General features: G+C 37.3%; 3 protein-coding genes across 8 annotated transcripts in view; 2 read left to right on the top strand and 1 right to left on the bottom strand.

Moving 5' to 3' along the window:
- Positions 1-2,655, top strand: part of LOC113062862 (serine/threonine-protein kinase MRCK alpha-like) — a 49,210-nt gene extending 46,555 nt beyond the window's left edge. For 3 of the 5 annotated variants that reach the window (XM_026232896.1, XM_026232894.1, XM_026232899.1), the window contains one exon: positions 980-2,655. In XM_026232896.1, the coding sequence (XP_026088681.1) occupies positions 980-1,111 (132 nt within the window). In that variant the 3' untranslated portion in view covers positions 1,112-2,655. The remainder of the gene's footprint in view (positions 1-979) is intronic. The other 2 variants (XM_026232897.1, XM_026232895.1) reach the window with 1 other exon arrangement.
- A 1,804-nt stretch (positions 2,656-4,459) lies between these two features.
- Positions 4,460-17,409, bottom strand: LOC113062858 (frizzled-3). Of its 2 annotated transcripts, none has more exons than XM_026232886.1 (7): positions 17,088-17,409; positions 15,848-16,179; positions 10,839-11,035; positions 9,736-10,753; positions 7,937-8,085; positions 6,715-6,963; positions 4,460-5,816 (listed from the first exon to the last, which is right to left on the bottom strand). In XM_026232886.1, exons 2-7 carry the CDS (start codon positions 16,040-16,042, stop codon positions 5,579-5,581), a joined length of 2,046 nt encoding a protein of 681 aa, XP_026088671.1. In that variant the 5' UTR covers positions 16,043-16,179; positions 17,088-17,409; the 3' UTR covers positions 4,460-5,578. The 2 variants fall into 2 exon arrangements, with proteins under 2 accessions (XP_026088671.1, XP_026088672.1); XM_026232887.1 differs by having other exon boundaries at positions 6,715-6,960.
- Positions 17,410-17,967: 558 nt separating this feature from the next.
- LOC113062859 (F-box only protein 16-like) lies at positions 17,968-21,456 on the top strand. Its single transcript, XM_026232888.1, has 9 exons — positions 17,968-18,227; positions 18,394-18,509; positions 18,673-18,708; positions 18,806-19,012; positions 19,379-19,543; positions 19,631-19,860; positions 20,231-20,324; positions 20,603-20,831; positions 21,024-21,456. The coding sequence occupies exons 2-9, from the start codon at positions 18,429-18,431 to the stop codon at positions 21,065-21,067; spliced, it is 1,086 nt and encodes a 361-aa protein (XP_026088673.1). The 5' UTR covers positions 17,968-18,227; positions 18,394-18,428; the 3' UTR covers positions 21,068-21,456.
- Positions 21,457-21,529: the final 73 nt, after the last annotated feature.

The raw sequence follows: 21,529 nt of genomic DNA, 5'->3' as shown, positions 1-21,529 counted from the left end.
TACTTGTCTTTGTGTGTTGTATGTCTATGTAATTCATTTTATTTACTTTGCAGTGCTTTGTTTTCAAAAATGCAGCTTGATTAAAGGACCTTCATCGGTTTTATGCTTTGTAGACATGGCAGAGCCCAATCAGGAAGACCAGTGCAATATTCTAGAACGAAAACATTCAAAACAAAATGCTAAATTTGAGTAGTTTAGCATATCTGCAATTTTGTAGTTTCTACATTTTGCACAAGTTAAATGGTTAGTTAATATTCGGTCATCATTTACTCATGTCATTCCAAACCTGTAAGTTTCTTTCTTTTGCAGAAGAATGTTTTAACCTTGTTCATAAAAAAAAAAAAAAATATATATATATATATATATATATATATTCCCCAAAACGACATTTTCCAGAATACCTTCTTTTGGGTTCCATGGGAGTAAGTTAGTTTTAAAGGTTTGGAATGAAGGTGAGTAAATTTAAATTGTAATATTTGGGTGAACTATCCTGATTACTATTCCGTTAAGATCATCATGTGGAACAGCGACTTTTCTGTTCATGTTCCATGTTTACATGCCAACTTCTGTTACAAACTTGCTAAAAGTTAGATTCAATATTCTAATAATTTTTTGCACAGTATTTTGTATCATTGCATGTGTCCACTATCGTACAAAAGTTTGGGGTCAGTAATTGATTTATTTTTAAAAAAAAATGACAGCAGAGACATATAAATAAATTATTATAATTTAAACAGAAAACAATTAAATTGTAATAATATATTGTAATATAACGGTTTGAACTATTTTAGTTAAACATAAAAATTTTACTGAGCCCAAACCTGTGAATGATATATGTCCATCATTACTTGTCTTGTTCATGTGTGCTTTTAAAGGAAAACCTTGGGCTAGATAATCATAATGGCTACTTTCTATGATCCACAAATTCTGTTGGTAGCGCCTCTGTTGTTACAATATTATTTGTTTTTCTGTTTGTCAGGACTCTGATTCACCTCGGCACTCCACCGCCTCCAACAGCTCCACCTTCAGCAGCCCGCCGAGCCCCGCCTCCCCGCACAAAACAAAGTCCCTCTCCCTGGAGAGCACAGACCGCACAGTGTGGGACACATGATGGACTCAACAACGAGCCAATCACAACAAACTTTGAGTCTGCCAGTCACAGTGCTCCGTCCCCTTCCATCCAGTCGCATCCAGGCACTACAGGCCCCTTCCAATTAATTTGCATAAAGCATCACCACTGGGGAACGTACAAAGGAGAAACCACACCAACACAAGCGTGTGTATGTTTGAGCGACCAGGACGCGCATGACCTGCAAAAGCTGATTGGAGGAAAAAGTCGAAGTTCGGTTCTGGATTTTAATGTGACTGGTGTTTGTACATAGAATGGGTTAGGGTTAAACTTTTATTTATTTATCATTTAGCCATTTCAAAGTGGAAAATACTGTCCCGTCCCTCTCATGTAATGGAATGATGATTCCATTATAGAATCTCTCTAATTTACCTGGGGGAAAAAATGCAATGATGTATATATATATTTTTTGCTTTTAAAAGTGATGTGTGCTGTGATTCGTTTGTTACTTTGGCTAAATGGATGAGAGACGACCTCATCTATCGCTTCCTGTCCTAGATTTGTAGGAATTTATAGAGGCGATGACGTGGAATCTGTTACTGTCATCTTCGCCAATCTCCACATAATCCAAACCTTCCGTGAACCAACATGACCTGTGAAAACACCACATTAATGTACATAGGTTAAAAGTATAGTATAATATATAATAAGGAAATATTGAAGAGATAAACTATGTGAAAAAAACCTCATTGCTTTTATTTTTTAAAAATTATTTTAATATACTCGTGCTGAGACCAATTAAAAAGTTCTGTCAGTTCCTTTAGACTTAATTTTTTTTTTTTTTGTTTATGATAAATATTGCCTTGTGTATTTTTATTTCTTTGTTGTTTCTTTTTTTTTTTAAAGATTTTTGTGAGACACTACAAATGTGCTTAAACTATAAAATTTGCATCATGTCTGGGTTAAGTTGTGCTTTATTAGATGACAATACATGCATTGACTTGACCAAAACTGTACAAATATCAGCAAGGTGGCATACAAATATCATATTTCTGCAATCTGGAACCTTTAAATCCAAATTGTGGAACTGGTCCAACGTGTAATTTGAGATTTGCAGACAGACAAATGATAATGTGTTTTGTTCCTGGATGGTTTCATCTTAATGTATCAGTATGGGAAATCGCTTCACCCATATAGTTTGGCTCTTTCTATCTTTTCATTGGATAATTCCGTAACATAATCCCGTTAAGTGTTAAAACGTTCACACCATAATTAAATGTGCCATTAAAATCTATAACAAGAATCTGCTCCCACAATGCCAGCATGTATTTGTCATTACTTAGTTGTCAGATTGCATTTCTTTTGGTTTCAAAGGCATTTAGCCCATCCGAGGAAAAATAAATGTTTAAAACTCCTCAGAAGTTACACGTCTAATAAGCGACACAGGCTTCACTCTGTTCCATATTCACTTTGCAGCTGATTTAATCATTAGTTACACAAAAAAGTGAGTCGCCCACCTCATGCAGGCTTCTGTTTGGTGCTCAGATTCTGTTCCTTAAATTCCATAAAGTCGGGAAACTTTTAATTTGATTAATTCATTAAAGGTTTTCCAGAAATTTGGGTCTTCATTTTGTATTATCGTTCCAGTCTGTAGTAAGCAACCGCAATGGAAAAAAGACATTTGGACAGAAACCTTCGACTTTACATTTATATGTGCTCATTCTCATCTCAGTTCTTTATTTTTTTTCAGGATGAAAATATCATTTGAACAGTTTTGCATCTCATAAATGATAATTCCGTGTTTCATGGTTGTATTACAGGTGCATCTCAATAAATAAGAATGTTGTGGAAAAGTTTTCAATAATTCAACTCAAATTGTGAAACTCGTGTATTAAATAAATTCAGTGCACATAGACTGACGTAAGTCTTTGGTTCTTTTAATTGTGATGATTTTAGCTCACATTATACAAAACCCCACCAATTTACTATCTCAACAAATTAGAATACTTCATAAGTATTGTGAATATAAATTTTTAGTGAATTGTTGGCCTTTTGGAAAGTATGTTAGTTTACTGTACATGTACTCAATACTTGGTAGGGGCTCCTTTTGCTTTAATTACTGCCTCAATTCAGCATGGCATGGAGGTGCACTGCTGAGGTGGTATGAAAGCCAAGGTTTCTTTGACAGTGGCCTTCAGCTCAACTGCATTTTTTGGTCTCCTTTTTCTCACTTTCCTCTTGACAATAGCGCATAGATTCCCTCTTGGGTTCAGGTCTGGTGAGTTTGCTGGCCAGTCAAGCACACCAACACCATGGTCGTGATTTTGGCAGTGTGGGCAGGTGCCAAATCCTGCTGGAAAATGAAATCAGCATCTTCAAAAGTTGGTCAGCAGAAGAAGCAAGCATGAAGTGCTCCAAAATTACTTGGTAAACGGTTGCAGTGACTTTGGTTTTTAAAAAACACAATGGACCAACACTAGCAGATGACATTGCATCCCAAATCATCACAGACTGGAAACTTTACACTGTACTTCAAGCAACTTGGGCTATGAACTTCTCCACCCTTCCTCCAGACTATAGGACCTTGGTTTCCAAATGAAATACAAAACTTGTTCTCATCTGAAAAGAGGACTTTAGACCACTGGGCACTGAGCAAATTCCTTGACACATCTGTGTTTGGTGGCTCTTGATGCCTTGACCCCAGCCTCAGTCCATTCCTTGTGAAGTTCACTCAAATTCTTGAATCGAATTTGCTTGACAATCCTCATAAGGCTGCAGGTTGGTTGTGCATCTTTTTTTCAACACTTTTTCCTTCCACTCAACTTTCTGTTAACATGTTTGGATACAGCACTCTGTGAACAGCCAACTTCTTTGGCAATGAATGTTTGTAGCTTACCCTCCTTGTGAAAGATGTCAATGAATGTATTCTGGACAACTTTCAGATCAGATGTCTTCCCCATGATTGTGTAGCCTAGTGAACCAAACTGAGAGACCATTTTGAAGGGTCAGAAAACCTTTGCAGGTGTTTTGAGTTGATTAGCTGACTGATTTTGTTAAATGTGAGCCAAAATCATCACAATTAAAATAACTAAACTACTTCAGTCTGTGTGCATTGAATTTATTTAATACACGAGTCTCTTGAGTTGAATTACTGAAATAAATGAACTTTTCCAGGACATTCTAATTTAATGAGATGCACCTGTATGTTACTCACTCACTTGACAAAGGTGGAAATCACTTCAAGCAATGAGGAATCATTTTACACAGATGTATTTAAGCTGGAAGGCCGATCAAAGACTGGATAAACTGGCCACTATGCATATATGGAGACGTTACTCTAGTAACCTGATGCTGATGTAATTCAATAAATGGAGGGAAAGGACACACAGATATGAAAGTTTTGAGAGTGATGTTTTATTTTCTACATAAAGCACTCAGGATCTCAGCATGTTAACAAAAAGCTTTTCACAGTTTTCGGTAAATGTCACGAAAATGACTTGACTATTATTATTAGTGCTAAAACTCAACAGAGAAGAGATTGGTTGGAAAAGAGAAGCCAATTTCCATTCGTAAAATGCCTACAATATCTATTCTACGTTATTTTTTTAAAAGTTTTTTTTAGTTTTATGCTTTTTAAATTCAGCTCTTTATGCTTCAGGACACTGGCACTGGAAATGATTATTGATTAACTAATGACTTATATTTTTTCTTTCATCCCCCCCCCCCCTCCACACATATCAGATGACTTGGAAAAAAATTCACATAAGTTGTTTATATTTTTATGTATAATTTTTTAGTAGCTTTTGGCCACTATTCACTATCACTGTATGGAAAAGAGAAGCTTGCACATTCTGCTAAACTTCTAATTTTGTCTTCCACAGGAAAAAAAGAAAATTATACATGTTTGAAATGTCACAATGGTGAGTAAATCTGACCAAATTTTCATTTTTGGGTGAACCGTCCATTTAAATTTAACCCCAATGAGCAGATATGTCAGCATTCATCACTAGTTCTGTTCTACAAAATGGTCAAAAGTGCAATAAACAATGGAAAGAAACATTCAAAACCACATCCGCAGTGGAACAACTCATTATATCATGTGAGTATAAAACAGCAAGAGCCTAAACATCACAGAATGATAACGTATCAAAAGCCCTTACGCTTGACCCTGTTAAAGTAGGAACCCTTGATTATGAGGTTCCACACAAACATTACTTGAGAAAAGATAACGGTACATACAAAGTACTGACCCCAAACCTTTGAATGGTAGTGTACGTCAAAAGATTTCAAGTGTTTGGTATAATCCATAACTCAACTTTACAACCTCTGAATTCAATAAGTCCATTTTGTTCATGTAGCTCAACTATCTGCAAGGTTCAATTCCCCGGGAACACACATGGCTCTCTGTTTGAACTCTCTCGTATTTGTGCCATCCATCATGAGGAGTTTGTTCCAAGAGTCCATGTTCTCTTTACTCATTTGGGCTCTTATTTGCTGCCACGTTAAAGTTCATGCCATGGTCGCATCCTCCCCTACAACGCGGTGAATGCCATTGCCAGGGCTGCTTTGGATGGCCTGTGCTGTGATGGTGAGGTCTCGCACACTACTGTGCCGTGATTGGCTCTCCAGGCGCTGCAGACTGCCGTGCCGTGAATGGCTGTTGAGACGGTTGACGCCGCAGTGCTGGAGCGGATCATCAAGGCGCAGGGTGCGTTCCTCGACACCACGATAACTGCAAGCTGTGTACCTGATGGGACAGAGAATTAAATAGATTCAGTGATGTTTAGATCTTTGATCAGGGAGGCAGATGTAGGTTTCGGCCAGCTGTGCAGAATGCAAAATATGTGAAAATTATTGTATAGATATAATTTTGAATGATTCATGAACTTATATTTTATTTTAAATTTGGTTTTGAACTTATAATGTTTAAACTGTATTTTAACTGCCACTTCACAATTTATTCTGTTCGCATTTTTTTTTTTTTACAACCGATGCATAGAATCAAGTCTTTGCCCCACAGTTTTTTCTTTTTTTTTCAAAAAAACTGTTTCACTCAAATGTTTGTCATGATTTCTTTTTCACCGCAACTTATAGGCTTGTAATTGAAAGGTTATAGGTTCAAAGCCCACGGTGCATGATCACGGTGTACTTTTTTTGTATAGGTATTCGTGGAACAACTTTCTTTCACAAATGATTACGCATCACCCATTTTTTGTTTGACTTTTTTAAAAAAAAAGTCGAATTAACATTTACTGGCATATCGCAGAAATCAGTGCAAAATTCAATCAATAGTGGGGTTTTTTTTTTTTGAGTGCAATGCCCACATCTCAAAGTCCAATCAACAACTGATGGAAAGAAACCAAGTCTCCACAATATCATTGGGATGTATGTCGCAATAAAGTAACAAAGATCTGTTATTTCATGGCAACCCAGATATTGGGTCTCTTGGCTAGGTTGTGGGTTCAAAGCCCACCAAGCAAAACAATTGTAGACATTATTGGAATATTTTATTTTTTAAAACAACTTTCATTTGCAAAATGTTTTGCATGTCTGTTTATTAAATACTCTAACTGACGTTTCGCAAATCCCCCAAAAATATGCTAAACATTTTTCCCAGAGATTGAACTATAATTCGGATTCCTCACCTGCCATCTCTGGAGCGGTGCAGGCTGCCGTGGAAGCTGCTTGATTTGCTTCGCATGCTGCCTGCGCGGCTGGTGCTGGCACTGGGGGGCTCGTCCAACATGGCGAGGTGCGTGGAGGAGGCATGGGTGGAGGTGCCCTGCGTTGAGGTGCCTCTAGACTTCCTCACCACTGGGGTGTTGGGATCCCTGAGGAGGAGCTGGGTGAAGTCGGGCTCCTGCAGCACCTGCCTGCTTTCGTGCACTGCGCTGCTGAGGGTGGCAGAGACGGGGGAAGAGGACGGCAAAGTGGGGAGGGAGTGACAGAGGAGCGAAGGAAGAGAGAGGGGGAAGACAGAGGGCATAAAGGAGTCAAAATCAACAAAAGAAGAGGGGGTGGGACAAGGGGAGGGAGAGGAGGTTAATGCTCTGAAATAAGGGACGGGTTGTGCAGAGAGGAAGTCTTTACACTAACTCCTATGAGACAACACACACTTACTGAATTATTTCCTGTGGCTACCTCATGTCCTCATTAAATATCTTTGTTGCACTCCAGTTCTATGCACAAATGTTAGAAATGTATCAAAATGCACAACGACTGTCTTTAATCATGTGGCAGATGCACAACATATCTGTACCATTTCTGTTAATTTTAGATTACCTTTGCCATCATTTAAAAACATAAGTAATTTATTAAATGTAACCTTAAACAATTCTCAAAATGAATATCAGCTTTTCATACTATAAATGGTAATGCTCTGATGCCTAAAGTCACTTGTACCATTTTAACGATTTTTTTGTTGTTGACAATTTAGAATTTTAATATTGGCCATAACTAATAAATAAAATAAGTATACTACCATTCACAAATTTAAGGTCAGAAAGATTTTCAAATGTTTTATAAGAAGTCTCATAATGGCTGCATTTATTTCATAATAATACATAAAAAAAACAGTTAAATTGTTAAATATTAAAATATATATATTTTCTATATCAATATATTTTAAAATGTAATTTATTCCTGTGATGGCAAAGCTGAATTTTCAGCAGCCATTACTCCAGTCTTCAATTTCACATGAGCCTAAAAGAATCCTTCTAATATGTTAATTTGGTGCTCAAGAAACATTTCTTATCAATGGTAAAATCATATTTTTTGTCATGGATTCTTTGAGGAATAGAATGTTCAACAGCTATAACAATATAAACCATAATGGGATAAATTCTCCAAGCATTAATCGGAACTCACTCTTTTCTGCGATGCCCATTGAAGAAACTGGCCCACTCGAAGCAGGTCTTTTTACTACCGACCCAAAACACTGACGGGATTCCCACCACCAGCATCATCAGGTACTTGATGAGGAACAAGGCGATATCTGGCCTGCTTGTCTGTTCCACCTGTGAAGACAACAGCAATTGGGTGTTTTTCACACATTTGCTTAGTATGCAACATAAGAACAGGTGAAACCTGATTTGTAATCAGAACATGTAGGAACATTCCTCCCTTGTGGATCTCGGCGTTTGCTCATAACCTCATGCAGTGTGTGCGTGAGTGCATTTCTGTATGTTGGTTTAGCCCTGGGTTGTGTGTATGCGATTGTGTGGATGGGAAGTGCTTTATCTCAGCTCACTGCACAATTGCCAACGGCATAAACATAGCTGCAGTCAACACAAATGTCTGTCCTCTTCTTTACCTAATGCACACCCTTCTCTCTCTCTCTCACTGCTTTAAATAGAGCGTTTCTTCTGCTCTGAATGCTGTCAGTCTGCCTTTACATATCCATATACATTTTTGTCTTGGTATTTTATATAATGCATATAGGTTTATATAGTGACATTTTTATTGTATCCAAACACTTTTCCATTATATGTCATCATGACTTACTGCCATGTGACTAGAGATCTGCTATTTATAGCAATGCACTTCATGAAGTACAGCTATAGAGTTAAAATGACACATGACTGTCCTTTTCGCTCTACCACGACAGAACAGAAGTTGCGGCAGTAAACAAGGCCTCATTAAAACCAATCCTGCAATCCCATGCTGCCTCAGGCATGTACACACACACACACACACACATATGGATAAACATCATTACTGAGATTTTTACTGAGCTGACGCTGAAACTTTCCATGACAGTCTTTAGTTTTTAGTTATGCTTCAGTTTGCATCATATTAGACACCAGATATATTCACAGGCAGCTGTTGCTGTAGGTTTTACTGATACTGTATATGCAGCTGAAAAATGTCGAATGAACCCAGTGTCAGAAAATGCAAAAAATATGCATATCAGGGACATTTTATACCCTCATGACATTCTTTTATGTCAAACGCTTCAATTTAGTAATTTCATTCAAATAAATAAATCGAAATAATATGAATAAGTGTAAATAAGGAAAACATTACGTCACCACAAAACTAAAATGAAATATTTCGATTTCTCTTGCATTTGTCACATCTGAGAGGGCATTTTTACCCAGAGCTTCCATTCATTTCGAACCCTGGATGAAGCTCACATCAGCAGGAGTGACTTTTTTTTGTTTCGTTTTTTTGCATCTTACAGTGACCACTTAGTTACAACAATACACTTTTAAACACTTAACCTTTTTCTAATATAGAGTGATGACAGAATTGGCAGGATACTGTGGAGGCCTTTGATTATTAACACCATAATAAGGTCACACTAAAAATCTGTCATTACAAATGCCAAAACAATTGCTTATTTTTAGGAAAGTATGAACTGATTAAATTTAAAAAAATTTTTTGCAACAAATCAACATATTAGAAAGATTTCTGAAGAATCATGTGACACCGAAGACTGGAGTAGCAATGCTGAAAATTCAGCTTTGCCATCACAGGAATAAATTTCATTTTACAATATATTAAAATAGAAAACGGTTATCTGCATTTACAGTTATCTGTATTTTTCTTTCCAAAAATGCAGTCTTGGTGAACATAAGATACTTTCAAAAACATAAAAAAAAATTCTAACTAACCCCAAACATTTTTCAATGGTTGTGAAATTATTTCACGTCATTTCTTCTCACCTTAAACGGGCAAGGGATGTGATACTCTCTACAGCGCTCCTGTACCCAGGTGGTCTCCCAAACTGATCTGTGGCTCTGCTCATACAGATAGCACCCAATGACTGTCAGCAGAGGCACCAGATACAGGACGGAGAACACCCCGATCCGGATCATGAACTTCACCAGTTTGTCCTGGTTCTCCTTCTCCAGGGGAATCTCCATCCGGACCCTATTCAGCGCTGCAATACCCGCTAACAGCAGCACTACGCCTACGACCACATCTAATGCCAGCGGCACCAAGAGAAACCAGCGCAAGGCCATGAGGTCATAGAGCCCTACAAAACAAACGCCGCTAATGCTGTCGCCTTCTATTTTGTTCATAGCCATGAGGGTGATGGTAAGGGCTCCCGGGATGCCCCAAGCCACCGCGTGGAACAGCAAAGCCTTCTTCTCGATAGCTTCACTTCCCCATTTGGGAACGGCCGCCAGGAACCAGGTGATGGTGAGGATGACCCACCAAACGCTTCCAGCCATGGTGAAGAAGTAGAGCGTCATGAAGAGCAGCGTGCAGGCCTTGTTGTGGGAGCCCTGGGTGATGGTGGAGGCGCGGAAACGACCCGGGCTTGCTGCGTTGCATGACACGCGATCCTCCAGCAGGAAGCCCAGGAAGAAGACCAGGGATACCATCATGTAGCAGACCGCGTAGAAAATGATGGGCCGTTCTGGGTAACGGAAGCGCCCGACGTCGATGAGGAAGGTCAGGAAAGTGAAGAGCGTCGCCGACAGGCAGACTATGGAGACAACGCCAATGAAATAGCGGGCGAAGATGAGCTCGTCTTTGCGGAAGTACATGTTCGGGCAGGGAGGCGAGCAGTCACGCACGCCCATGAACGAGTAGCCCAAGTCAGGTTCAATCTTCAGCTCTCGTGGGCACCAGAAGCCGTAGTCGCGCTGAACTGATGTGGGAGATTCCTCCGTCTCGTCACGGCTCGGGAGCAGGTCTATTGCTCTGGGGTAAGACTCATCACAGTCTGGAAACCTAAGAGACAGAGTTTATTTTCAGAATATGATATCATATTAATATTAAAGATGTATTGTTGAACTTAATGAATGTGATCCTGTACCTGCTACAATCCATCTCATCTGGCCAGGTGACCCCAAACATGTCCATCAGCTTGTAGCAATCGCTCTTGGCATGCTGGCACAGGCGCCGACATGGCAGTGTCACGCGGCCGTACTCGGTGCACACGGGTGCATACAGGGCACACAGGAACGGACGTATTTCAGTAGAACACTCCAAGTTCACCATGGGATGAAAGGGCTTTCAGACAAGAAAAACAGTGTTATTAATAATAATAATAATAATAATAATAATAATAAACTCACATATGCTAATGCCATTTAAAAAAAATTTTAAATGGACCCTTCCCCATTTTGAATCACAGTCATTTGGTCACCCTTATGTAAAATGAAAATTAAATTGGATCTGTAATGAAACCTCTCTGAGGAGGCCTTTATTTTGGGGCAGGAGACATGCTGTTTATTGCTGAGGCCCACTTACTCAATGAGGCAGTCTAGGAGTAGTACCAGCTTTAGGGTCGGACATAAATATGCAAATCCCATGGGGGAGAAAGAAAAAAGCCTCCACCCAGGACCTGACAGACAATAAAGCCTCCACCCCTGCAGAGTAAGGGCCTTTGTGATGGTCGGGTGGGGGTTCTGACATCCCTTGTGTTGAAAAATGAACCAAAACACACAAACACAGCCTAAAAAAAAAAAAAAAAAAAAAAAAAAAATTTAATTAAATAAATAAATAAATATAAATAAATAAATATATACATATACATATATATATATATATATATATATATATATATATATATATATACATGCTATGTACATGCTATGTATTTTTTAAGCATTTTATGCAATTACTAACGGTGAGAAGAAAATAATGCCAAAAAAATGTTCATGTCAATGTTAAAAGATTTAAATTAATTAATTTCCCTCCTAGGGGTTGGTTATTAAAAATTCTATAATAATATATATAATTGCAGTAGAAAGAAATATAACTCAATTTTTTGGTAGTTTAAAAATGTTACCAGTTTAACCAATTACTATATAAAAAGTAATACAATTGCTCCTATTGGTTGGCTATTAAAATCCTATAATAATTGAAATGATTATAAAATATATTAAATAAATAGCTGTTAAAAATAGCTAATAAATTATAAAAAAATTTTAAAAACAAATGTTACAACATTGCTCCTAGGTTTGGTGATTAAAATGCTATAATAATGTAGATAATTGTTATATAAAGAAATAGAACTCCTACTGTTTGGCTGTAAAAAAATGCTAATAATACTACAAAATAATAATATTGCTTAGTGACTTAAAATGTTGAAATAAATTACATCATTAAAAATATAACTCCTAGTGTTTGGTTGTTAAAAATGCTAAAATTACTGATTATTATATACAAATATGTTTGGCTATTCAAAAAGCTACAAGCAATGTTGACTTTAATTATGTTCCTAAACAGCCAATAATTCACTTAATATGTAGAAAATTAACCAAGCGTTCAGGCTAAATCCAATGAGATGATCTAATGCGCTAATCACAGTATTACCATTATTTACTATTGCAAACAAAACCATCCAGCCTATAGCAATGGTCCAACACATATATGATATACTGGCTGTATAATACATATCCATAATGAGAGCATTCAGCCACTGCCAGCACACTAGGCTACCACCCAAAAGGTCTGTAAAAAGGGATTAGGATGGATATTATGCTTGCCCATTTTGACACAAAGCATCTAAATCCAGGAATCATTTCCAAGTACCTAATCCATATTTAACGCAGCATAATGCATACCACTGAGATGTGTCGCTAACATGACATGAGAAAGAGCACTGGCTTTAACCATCAGACCATAAAAACAGGTGAAAAAATGCCTGTAGCTTCTAAACATATACTGGCCAAATGAACTTTTGTTTATAAAGATTATAAAAGGTTATAGAAAATTATATAAAACCTAAATGTGCCTGACTTCTCGTTGCAGCTTTGTGGCTGGTGAGGGTGGCATCTGTGGCTGTAGTGGGTCCAGAAGGTCTTATGACATGCCTTACACGATTCTGAGCTCAATTGAGTGGACACACTCTGGCTTTTAAGCAAGATAAAAATAAAGCTAGTTCCATTATTTGCTGATCTGGTGAAAAACATTATCTGTCAGGCTACATTACATCAATGGTGTGATCTGAGGAACTCAAATGTGTTTATCTCGTTCACTACTGTCCTAAGGGCAAACATACACTTCCAAACATACACTTCCATTCCAGTGCCTTGGAGGCTCTTAAGGGCATTCAGGAAGGTTATTTAGGGGTATTCAAAACATACTGTGATGGCAGGCATGTAAACATGCAGAAGACAGAAGAGGCACGATGGCTGTTTCTTCTTGTTTGGGCAGTGAGCATGTGATTCAAAGCATGATATAATATGACTAAATACTCCATACAGCTGATATGCTATATAAGAGAGATGTGGAAGCACTCTGTACAATCTGACAGCAAATACAGGAAGTTAACGTGATAAAGTCTTTTGTAATATGGCTGGATCTGTGTGCTTCACATATATTTACATTTAGTCATTTAGCAGACGCTTTTATCCAAAGCGACTTACAAATGAAGACAATGGAAGCAATCAAAACCAACAAAATAGATATATATATGGTTATAATTAAATGATTTTAAAACTCCAAGACACTTGTGCAGCAAAAAGAGTTGCATAAAGATAAAGAAAATTAAAAAAAAACAAGGCATACTGAAGAAAGTCTACAAATCTGTGTCCATTCACAAGTAAATAGGTTTAGTTCCTTCCGTCACCCGTAAAACCAGAGTACATAATTTTGATGAATTCTCATATTCCCTTCTAGTTATTATTTTTTTTTTTTTTTATGAAAGTAAAGAATGTGACAATGTGTTAAGTACAGGGCAAACACACAAATATATAATTTTCCCCTTTCCACCGGTCACTATTTAACTTAAGGCAGTGTCCAGTGAATTCAACTGCACTACCATGGTGACCAGTGATGCATAAACGGGCCGGTTTGAGGGAGGGGTGTAATGGGGAGAGAGGTCAGAGTGCGAGTGACGAACACCTCCTGAGAGAGAAAGCCTGCTCTTTTGTTACAATACAATTGGGATCCGTTACCCCGGCAACCACAGTACCTTGTGTGGGGGGAGGGATGAAAAGAGAGGAGGGAGTGAAGAAGAGAAGAGAAACAGACAGAAGAGGAGGGGACAAAGAAGAAGAAGATCTGGATTGCATTGAAAATAATGGTTAACCCTTCCATTCCGATATCGACTGTCCTAATGGTTATGCATTAATAAATCTCCATAACTGCTACATGCTAACATATATATTTAAATTTAGAGTATAAACAATCCTGTTTAACCCTTTCATACATGCAAATTAATATCTATGATTTTTTATTTATTTTTTTGTCAGATCAAAAAAGTCACAGCCCCCTCATAAATATCTAAAAAAATATATATTTTCAAGCAATTATATAACTGATATAATTTTGAGTTGCCAGATTGCATTACAACTTCAGGATGTCCTTAATAATCACGCCAGGGTAGAAATAACATGAGGACAAGGTCATGTATCTTCACATGTCTGGCATATTGGGGACGAAGTTTAAATTAACTAGATGTCAAGCTACATCAATCAGTGCACCTGCAATGCCTCATATTGTTAGCGTTACCCAGCATTCTCTTTGTATGCTCAGTTCAAATGCTCCCTGAACCTTCCCATTACTGTATGCAACCAAAACAAATCCCAGAAATCATCCCTTTAGGCAACTGTCCCACTTCACAACTGAGGTTGCCAAGAGTTCAGATCACTGCCCCACAGTGTTCTTGAATCTGAAAGCAAGGACGATTAATGTGTCCCTTAAGAATGAAATAAATTGTATGGAGCTGATGATATGAAAGATTTAGTCCTTTTTTTTTATCATCTTGAGTAGACTAATTGGTGCTTAAACTGTCAACTTCTAATCACTGATGTCAGTTGTTTGCAAAAATAGTAAAATCTATTCATCAACCAAATTCTGGTTATTCAGCAGACTTCATTCCCTTTGAAAATCACATGTAAATCTTCACTTGGCTTTTCTTTTTCTGTTTGTTTTATGCTTAAATGCAAAAGAGGTTCAGACCTATTAAGTAAATGCAAAGAACAATAGTTTAAAATAATTATAAAATTAAATAATAATATATAATATATATATATATTACAAAATAAATATTTTAATAATTTTTTGTATATATAATGCTAAGACAATATATCTGCAGTATTACACGTGAATTGTGATTATTGTTCAAATGCATCTGAATATATTTCAACACTGATCTTGTAATCCTTCGTTCAGTAGTGGGTTTAAAAAGTATCATCACTTTATGTGTGTGTTTGTGCTGGCTACAGTGCAAAAGGTTATGTAACTCCACATTTCTACACAAACGTACAAGAGGATGAGCAGATGGGTTGCCTCAGCTCAACTCCATCCATTCTTTCTTCTTTTTATCTCTTTAATTTCCTGTCCCATCCCTCTTTTATACTAAGGCAGGACTGGAGTGAACAAGTTCAATCAAACCTTGTGACTGAGGACAGTGGGTTTTAGATAACGTTTACTGTGTGTGTTCAACAGATAGACTGGCTGCTGTAACAAGCCAATGCAGCTGTTTTCAGTTGGGCTCAGCTGAATACTGTGGCCCGGGAAAAGAGGATTAACCAACGGCTCGAATCAATCCAGGCGTTATAGCTGAAGATACAAAGATTACAGAGCAATCAAAATAAACAATGCGTCCGAGCACCATTAACTGCTCATAACAGCAACCACTGTGAAATACACTAGCAAGCCGCTGTAAAGCAACATTGTTAGATGAATAGTTACATGATGCTTATTTCATCACGGCCACATGCGAAAGAGAACCAAAAAATGGTATATATATATGAGACTCCTGTTGAGGTCATGCCGTTAATAGAGCATGATGATTAGAACTAGTCCTAGGTTAACGTAATGCAGTTTGATCACATCGTTTGAGCAGTAAGCCTGTGTAATGTGGTTTACCTCCATGGCGAGAGCAGCGGTCTGCTGATCATAGTGGTTTAGAAGGTTGGGCATGAAGGTGGTATTGTAGGAGAGACCCTGGCACATCCTTAATGTGATAGGCTCACAGGTAAACAGGCTATGGCTTCCAGTAGCTTCCATATTGATGGCCATACATACAGTCAGCGTGGAGTACAGAACCCAAAGGAGATCCATGGTGTGTCCGTCTGTGCTGTGACCCGCAAAGGATGGGTTGTATCAAGAAAATCTGAGCTTCTCCATTTTGCTGTGCCAGATTCCAGGACTTTTCAATGCATTTCCAGTATCCAGTGTAGGTGTGACTGTGGTTACATCTGTGGGAGAAAGTGCATGAAATGTCACATTTGAAGTGAACAGGCTAATATGAATTATAAATGAATGGGGCAACATTTTATTCAAACATGAAAAATCTGGCTGGAGATCACTCAAGGTGAAGGAAATGTTTTCAAAGCGGACAATGTATGATCAAAAGCACTGCCATATTATACTGCCAGTAAATAAAAGATGCTTTATAAGCGTATTACCTAGGGGAAACTTCAATGTAACTATGTATTCAGTGCAAAGAAAACTGAACAATCTCAGGAACACAGTATTAACCTATTCAGAACCAAATTATGTTCCATGATTTCAGACTAAACTGAACCATAAATGATCATTTAAAAAAATATGAAAAATTTTAATATTGATTAATAACTGGAATACGATAACTTTAAAACAGACAATCATTGTTTTAGTTTTAACATATTTTGTAGTCCATGTGTGGACACATGTGATTGTCACAGCTGTGATTATTTCAAGAATGTCTGTCAACACAGAACATGTTCTCAGTGATGTTCACAGCAAGAGACGCGGTTTACACAAAATCATTTTAATTATGTTCTTGGTCCGGTTTATATGATTGACACCTACCTCAGAACATAAAGAAAAACCGGAATCATGCAGAACGAGGATTTTGCTATTACAAACGTCCTACGTTAAAATTACAGATTTTTTATTTGATATTTTTTTATTGATTTTAACTTAAATGCGATAACATTTAAAAACTCGTTTTTTTTTTTCAAAATAAAAGCGAACAGATAACCCTTTCCTTTATTAACACGAGACCCTGTCTATCGTACAGCTTTGCTGTAATTAAACTACCTTCAAAATAGGTTTTCTGCTGCTATTTTTCTCATGCTAAAAGACGAAATTTATTTTGATAATGATAAGAAGTCCTTTTTACCTCTCCAGTGGAGATCATTCACGTTTGGCACTCCACTCTGTTTCTGTAACAATAAGAGCCTTGTGTGTCTTTCTGCGGGTTTTGAGGATTTCGCACGGGCGCGCGCATTTCACGACGATGCGCCGACGAATATTGCTCTCACTCAATATTAAAGCACATTAGAACTTCTGTCACTGGATTGAAGGTGAAAAAAAAACACATTTAGTATGCAAACATAGAATGGCTTGGGTTTATCCACGGACATCATAGCTGCAATGACCAGGGGTCCTCTGGGAACGAGGAGCGTCTCCGCACTTTAATGAAATGAAGTCAGTGCTGTTGATTTGTGTTTGCCCGGAATGACGAATAAGGGGCGGTGTGTTTAGTGGTTTGAAGTTGCGATTCGGTTCTTTTGGGCATTTTATTTAGAAGAATCGGTTCGAAACGAGTCATTAATTCCTTTACGTGACGACATTATTACGTCATATCGCGGTCGCTTCTGGAAGCGTGGAATATTTACAATATGTTGTAAAAGTTGTTTGATGCATTTATTTCCCCGATTAATTATAATAGTATGTTCACCAGTCCCAAACCAGTTTGTTGCCGCCACAATGCTGCTAATAAAAATATGAATTCAATTATAACCTACATTTAATTAGCATTTATATTAAACAATACTAAAATTAATTTACATCTCTCAAATAAAAAAGTGTTTGCACATATTAATAAAATTATGTTTAATAAAGTCAACACATATGTTGATAAAACTTTCATACAACCAAATTAAAGTAAAACTGTATACTACAAAATAATAAATATTTTATTTAATAATAAATTTGTTCTATTCGGTTAAATTAATTTACTTTTGTCCCATCAGTGAAATATTATGTCCACTTAGACTACAGCGTCGGTTTTCTGAATCGTTTCATTTTAAACCGATTCATTTAAAAGATCCGATTCAAAAGAACGAACCGTTTGCGAATCGAACACAGCCAGCGTTTGGAAAGAGGCGGGACAGAGGGAGAAGGGAGTGTGATTGCTATGGAGACTGGTAAACTGTACAGAGCAGGATGAGCAAAACAATCTATATCGGACAATTAAACATTTAATGGTTTCGTTATGATAGCTAACATTTCCGGTTGACATTACTACAAATTTTAGGTTAGATTTTTTTTTCTCTTTTGTACTGAATTGCACTGTACGACTAGGCCGTTTTGTTGTTGCTAGTATGAAAATCACAGCACATTCGTTGGCCTTAACATGGGAATGTAATTTTGATAAAGTGCTCTTAATGTTGTGGTGCCTAATATGATTGAGGTTTATGCAGGAGCTGGAACTCAAACGTCTGAACTTCACGGAAAGATGCCCCATACTGGCAGAACAAAAATGCAGACCAAACTGAGTACCTGGACACCTCTAAATCATCAGCTCTCCAATGCTCATGTACGTGCAACAAAAATATAGTATATGATCTTCTGCTTTGTCTAACATGAGAATCGCAGTTTCAGTATGTTGACTTCAGGTGTATTTTTTCAGCTACCAAAACAGTGATATTAGTGATATTACAGCGTACAATGTTTCATGTCAAATGTAAACACTTTTGCAGGTTTTTGAAGAGAGAAGAAATTTGCTTAGAAAGTGGGTAAGTAATGCACTTACTGTAACAATGTTTACAGTTTCTTGTTTTTGTTCTTTGCTCTGTTGATTATATGCTCGAACCCTCTTCCTCTTTACCCCAGTTTGAGAAGTGGACAGATAGTCAGCGGAAGCAGGTGCTGCAAGATTTTTTCTCTAGATGCTCTGCTAGCCAGCTGAAACATCTCAGACAAACTCTGAGCAGCTGGGTACCAGAGGAAGCACTCGACTTCACTAGGGTCCTTCCCAGGGTCATATCACTTTATATATTTTCATTCCTTGACCCCCGAAGCCTCTGTAGATGTGCTCAGGTATGTGTTATTGTTAAATTGACCAAATAAGTAAAACATTATTGGAATTGCCTGAATATTTTAATTCACTCAAATATATTATATACATACTGTGTGCAAATATCACTTATGTTCGAATGCATATTTTTCATAATTCTTTGACTGACAGAAAGCATTAATTTGAACAAAAAAATTATTTTGGTAAAATCATGCATGTCTTTACTGTCACTTTTGATCAGTTTACTGCATCTGTGCTGATGCTGAATTAAAATATAAATTTAGCGTATTCAAGTAAGCATCTTACTGATACTGACCCTAAACTTTTAAACAGTACTATGTGTATAACATTTGTGTATTCTCTGGTCACAGTAATTAATTCATTTGCAGGTAAGCTGGCACTGGAAAAACCTGGGTGAGCTTGACCAGCTGTGGATGCCTAAATGTCTGAAACTAGGCTGGTGCATAACCTTTACTCCAACACCATTTGAACAAGGTGTATGGAAGAGGCATTACATAGAGACAGTGCAGGAGCTTCACGTTAGCAGGCCCAGGGTAAGATGTCACTGAAAGTCTGTTTTAGAGTCCAATCTACTGGAATAAATGTAATTTTTTGTGATGCACATTTTCCACATTCTCCAGGCGCCTGTGAAAGAAGAGTTTATTATCCCTGAGGTGAACGTAATTGGCAGTGGGATAGAGGGTTCACTTCCTGTCCTCTCAAGTCTTCATGGGAAGAGTAAAGATGGGAATAGCTTGGTGAAATCAGCCAAAGGTCTTCCACCTTGGAGAGACTCAGACAGGCATCCCACTGACATAATACGCTTTAACTACTTGGATAACCTTGACCACATTGAGCATGCAAGAAAAGTGTAAGTAAACAACTTATTTTGTTTTGCACACACATAAATACATGTCAGTAAAACTTTTTTTTTTAAAGAAATTTAAACTTTTTTACTATTTTACTATTCTCTACTGTTTTGAAATAAATCCACCCTTGGTGAGCATAAAACAGTTATCATTAACCTTCCAAAAACATTTTTTTTTTTACCAACTCCAAAATTGTAAACATATATACACAGTATGTATTACTCTTGAGTCCTTAGATTATATAAAATATCCCAAAATTACAAAAAACAGATATGCTGCATTATTTAGGGCAATTTGTGATCTGAAATTGTGCACGTTGAAAGTATAAGTGCAACTTCAGCAGAAAATGCTCTGCTATCTTTATCTCTGCAGACTCATAAAGGGGAAAAGTGCTACAATAAGACAGGAAGACACTATGAAAGCACCATCTCGCTCAACATACAAGCTGCGCAAGGCCAAATCTTTGGTAAGCTAATATAATTGTCATGTGACTGTGCTGTTGATTCTTATACAAATCAGCAGCAGCAGCATGCTAAGAATTCTCCAGAGCCGTCATAACCCAGAGGCATCATGAATACTGATCAGACTGTGTATGTGGGATATCATAGACATGTACTGCAGAGCAAAAGGAGGGCACTGTGTTGCTGGGGGAAGAAAACAGCGATTTTATTGAACAAAACATATGTACTTTCTCTGTTTAAAAATATAAGAGAAATCAAGGCTTTCATTTGTATATTTTCCCAGATGTTTTTATCCTTGGATCTCAGTGCAGCAGCAAAGCAAAACCAAAACAGGCCGCAATGGGCAGCACAGAACTTAGAAGCACTTCCGTCTAACAAGGACTCCATAAAGAGACTTTCCCAGACCTCCCAATGGAATGCAGGGATACGTCCTGGTCCTGTAAGGCCTCCAGTGCCCAGACTGAGTAAGGAGGGGCTCCGTGCATCACAGAGATCCCATAGAAGCACACCAAGTAAGCCCACATGTTCAATCTTAAGTAAGATATTGTGCTTTTATAATAAACTAACCTGACCAAGAAACTAAAATACTCTCTGTGAAGTTGCAGCAGAAAAGATTTAATCATCCTAATTAACTATTAATAACATGATACAGTGTAACACAATTTGTTATATGAACTGGTTTAATAAACATTATTCTGTTCCAGCTGTGTCTCTTTTCGAAGGACAGCCGGTGAAGGAGAACGTATGAAGAATCAAATGTCTGAAGCTTGACACACAAGGCCATCTTCTGGATGATGTTGTGATAGCAACATGAACGACTTGAAGTGATTCATACAAAGTTAATTTATTATAATGTCTTTAATTAATAATAATGTAATAACGTAATAACATTATGTTGACAGGAAAAGCACATTATTGTACATTCATACTGTTTTATATGATTATTTTTTCCCCGAGTCCCTTACATGTCTTATTGTCCACTAGATGTCCCTGTCTGCTCAGAATGTCTGAGTGAGCAAATGATTTAAATGTATTTTTTATCGTTTATCATCTTGCTTTCTCTGTATTCTCAAATATAACCTGTTTATGCGTTTTATGGAAAATAATATGAATATGTTAAACAATTATATGACATTTAATTCATATTAATATATGAGACATAAACCTGTACTCATCTGGCTGTACTTAATTTGTATATTATTATCTCAAA

The sequence above is a fragment of the Carassius auratus genome, chromosome 45 (genome assembly GCF_003368295.1).
Source record: "Carassius auratus strain Wakin chromosome 45, ASM336829v1, whole genome shotgun sequence".
NCBI classification, from domain to species: Eukaryota; Metazoa; Chordata; class Actinopteri; order Cypriniformes; family Cyprinidae; genus Carassius; species Carassius auratus.
The sequence above is the reverse complement of the archived record's forward strand: the minus strand, read 5'-3'. Positions and strand labels throughout refer to the sequence as shown.

Excerpts from the sequence above, each read along its gene's own strand:
- LOC113062858 (XM_026232886.1), bottom strand. The coding sequence starts at position 16,042 with ATGGATCTCCTTTGGGTTCTGTACTCCACGCTGACTGTATGTATGGCC. Across the intron at positions 10,754-10,838 it reads GATGAGATGGATTGTAGCAG|GTTTCCAGACTGTGATGAGT; the intron begins GTACAGGATCAC and ends TCTGTCTCTTAG. Across the intron at positions 5,817-6,714 it reads CACCGCTCCAGAGATGGCAG|GTACACAGCTTGCAGTTATC; the intron begins GTGAGGAATCCG and ends CTGTCCCATCAG.
- LOC113062859 (XM_026232888.1), top strand. The coding sequence starts at position 18,429 with ATGCCCCATACTGGCAGAACAAAAATGCAGACCAAACTGAGTACCTGG. Across the intron at positions 18,510-18,672 it reads ATCAGCTCTCCAATGCTCAT|GTTTTTGAAGAGAGAAGAAA; the intron begins GTACGTGCAACA and ends ACACTTTTGCAG. Across the intron at positions 19,861-20,230 it reads ATTGAGCATGCAAGAAAAGT|ACTCATAAAGGGGAAAAGTG; the intron begins GTAAGTAAACAA and ends TTATCTCTGCAG.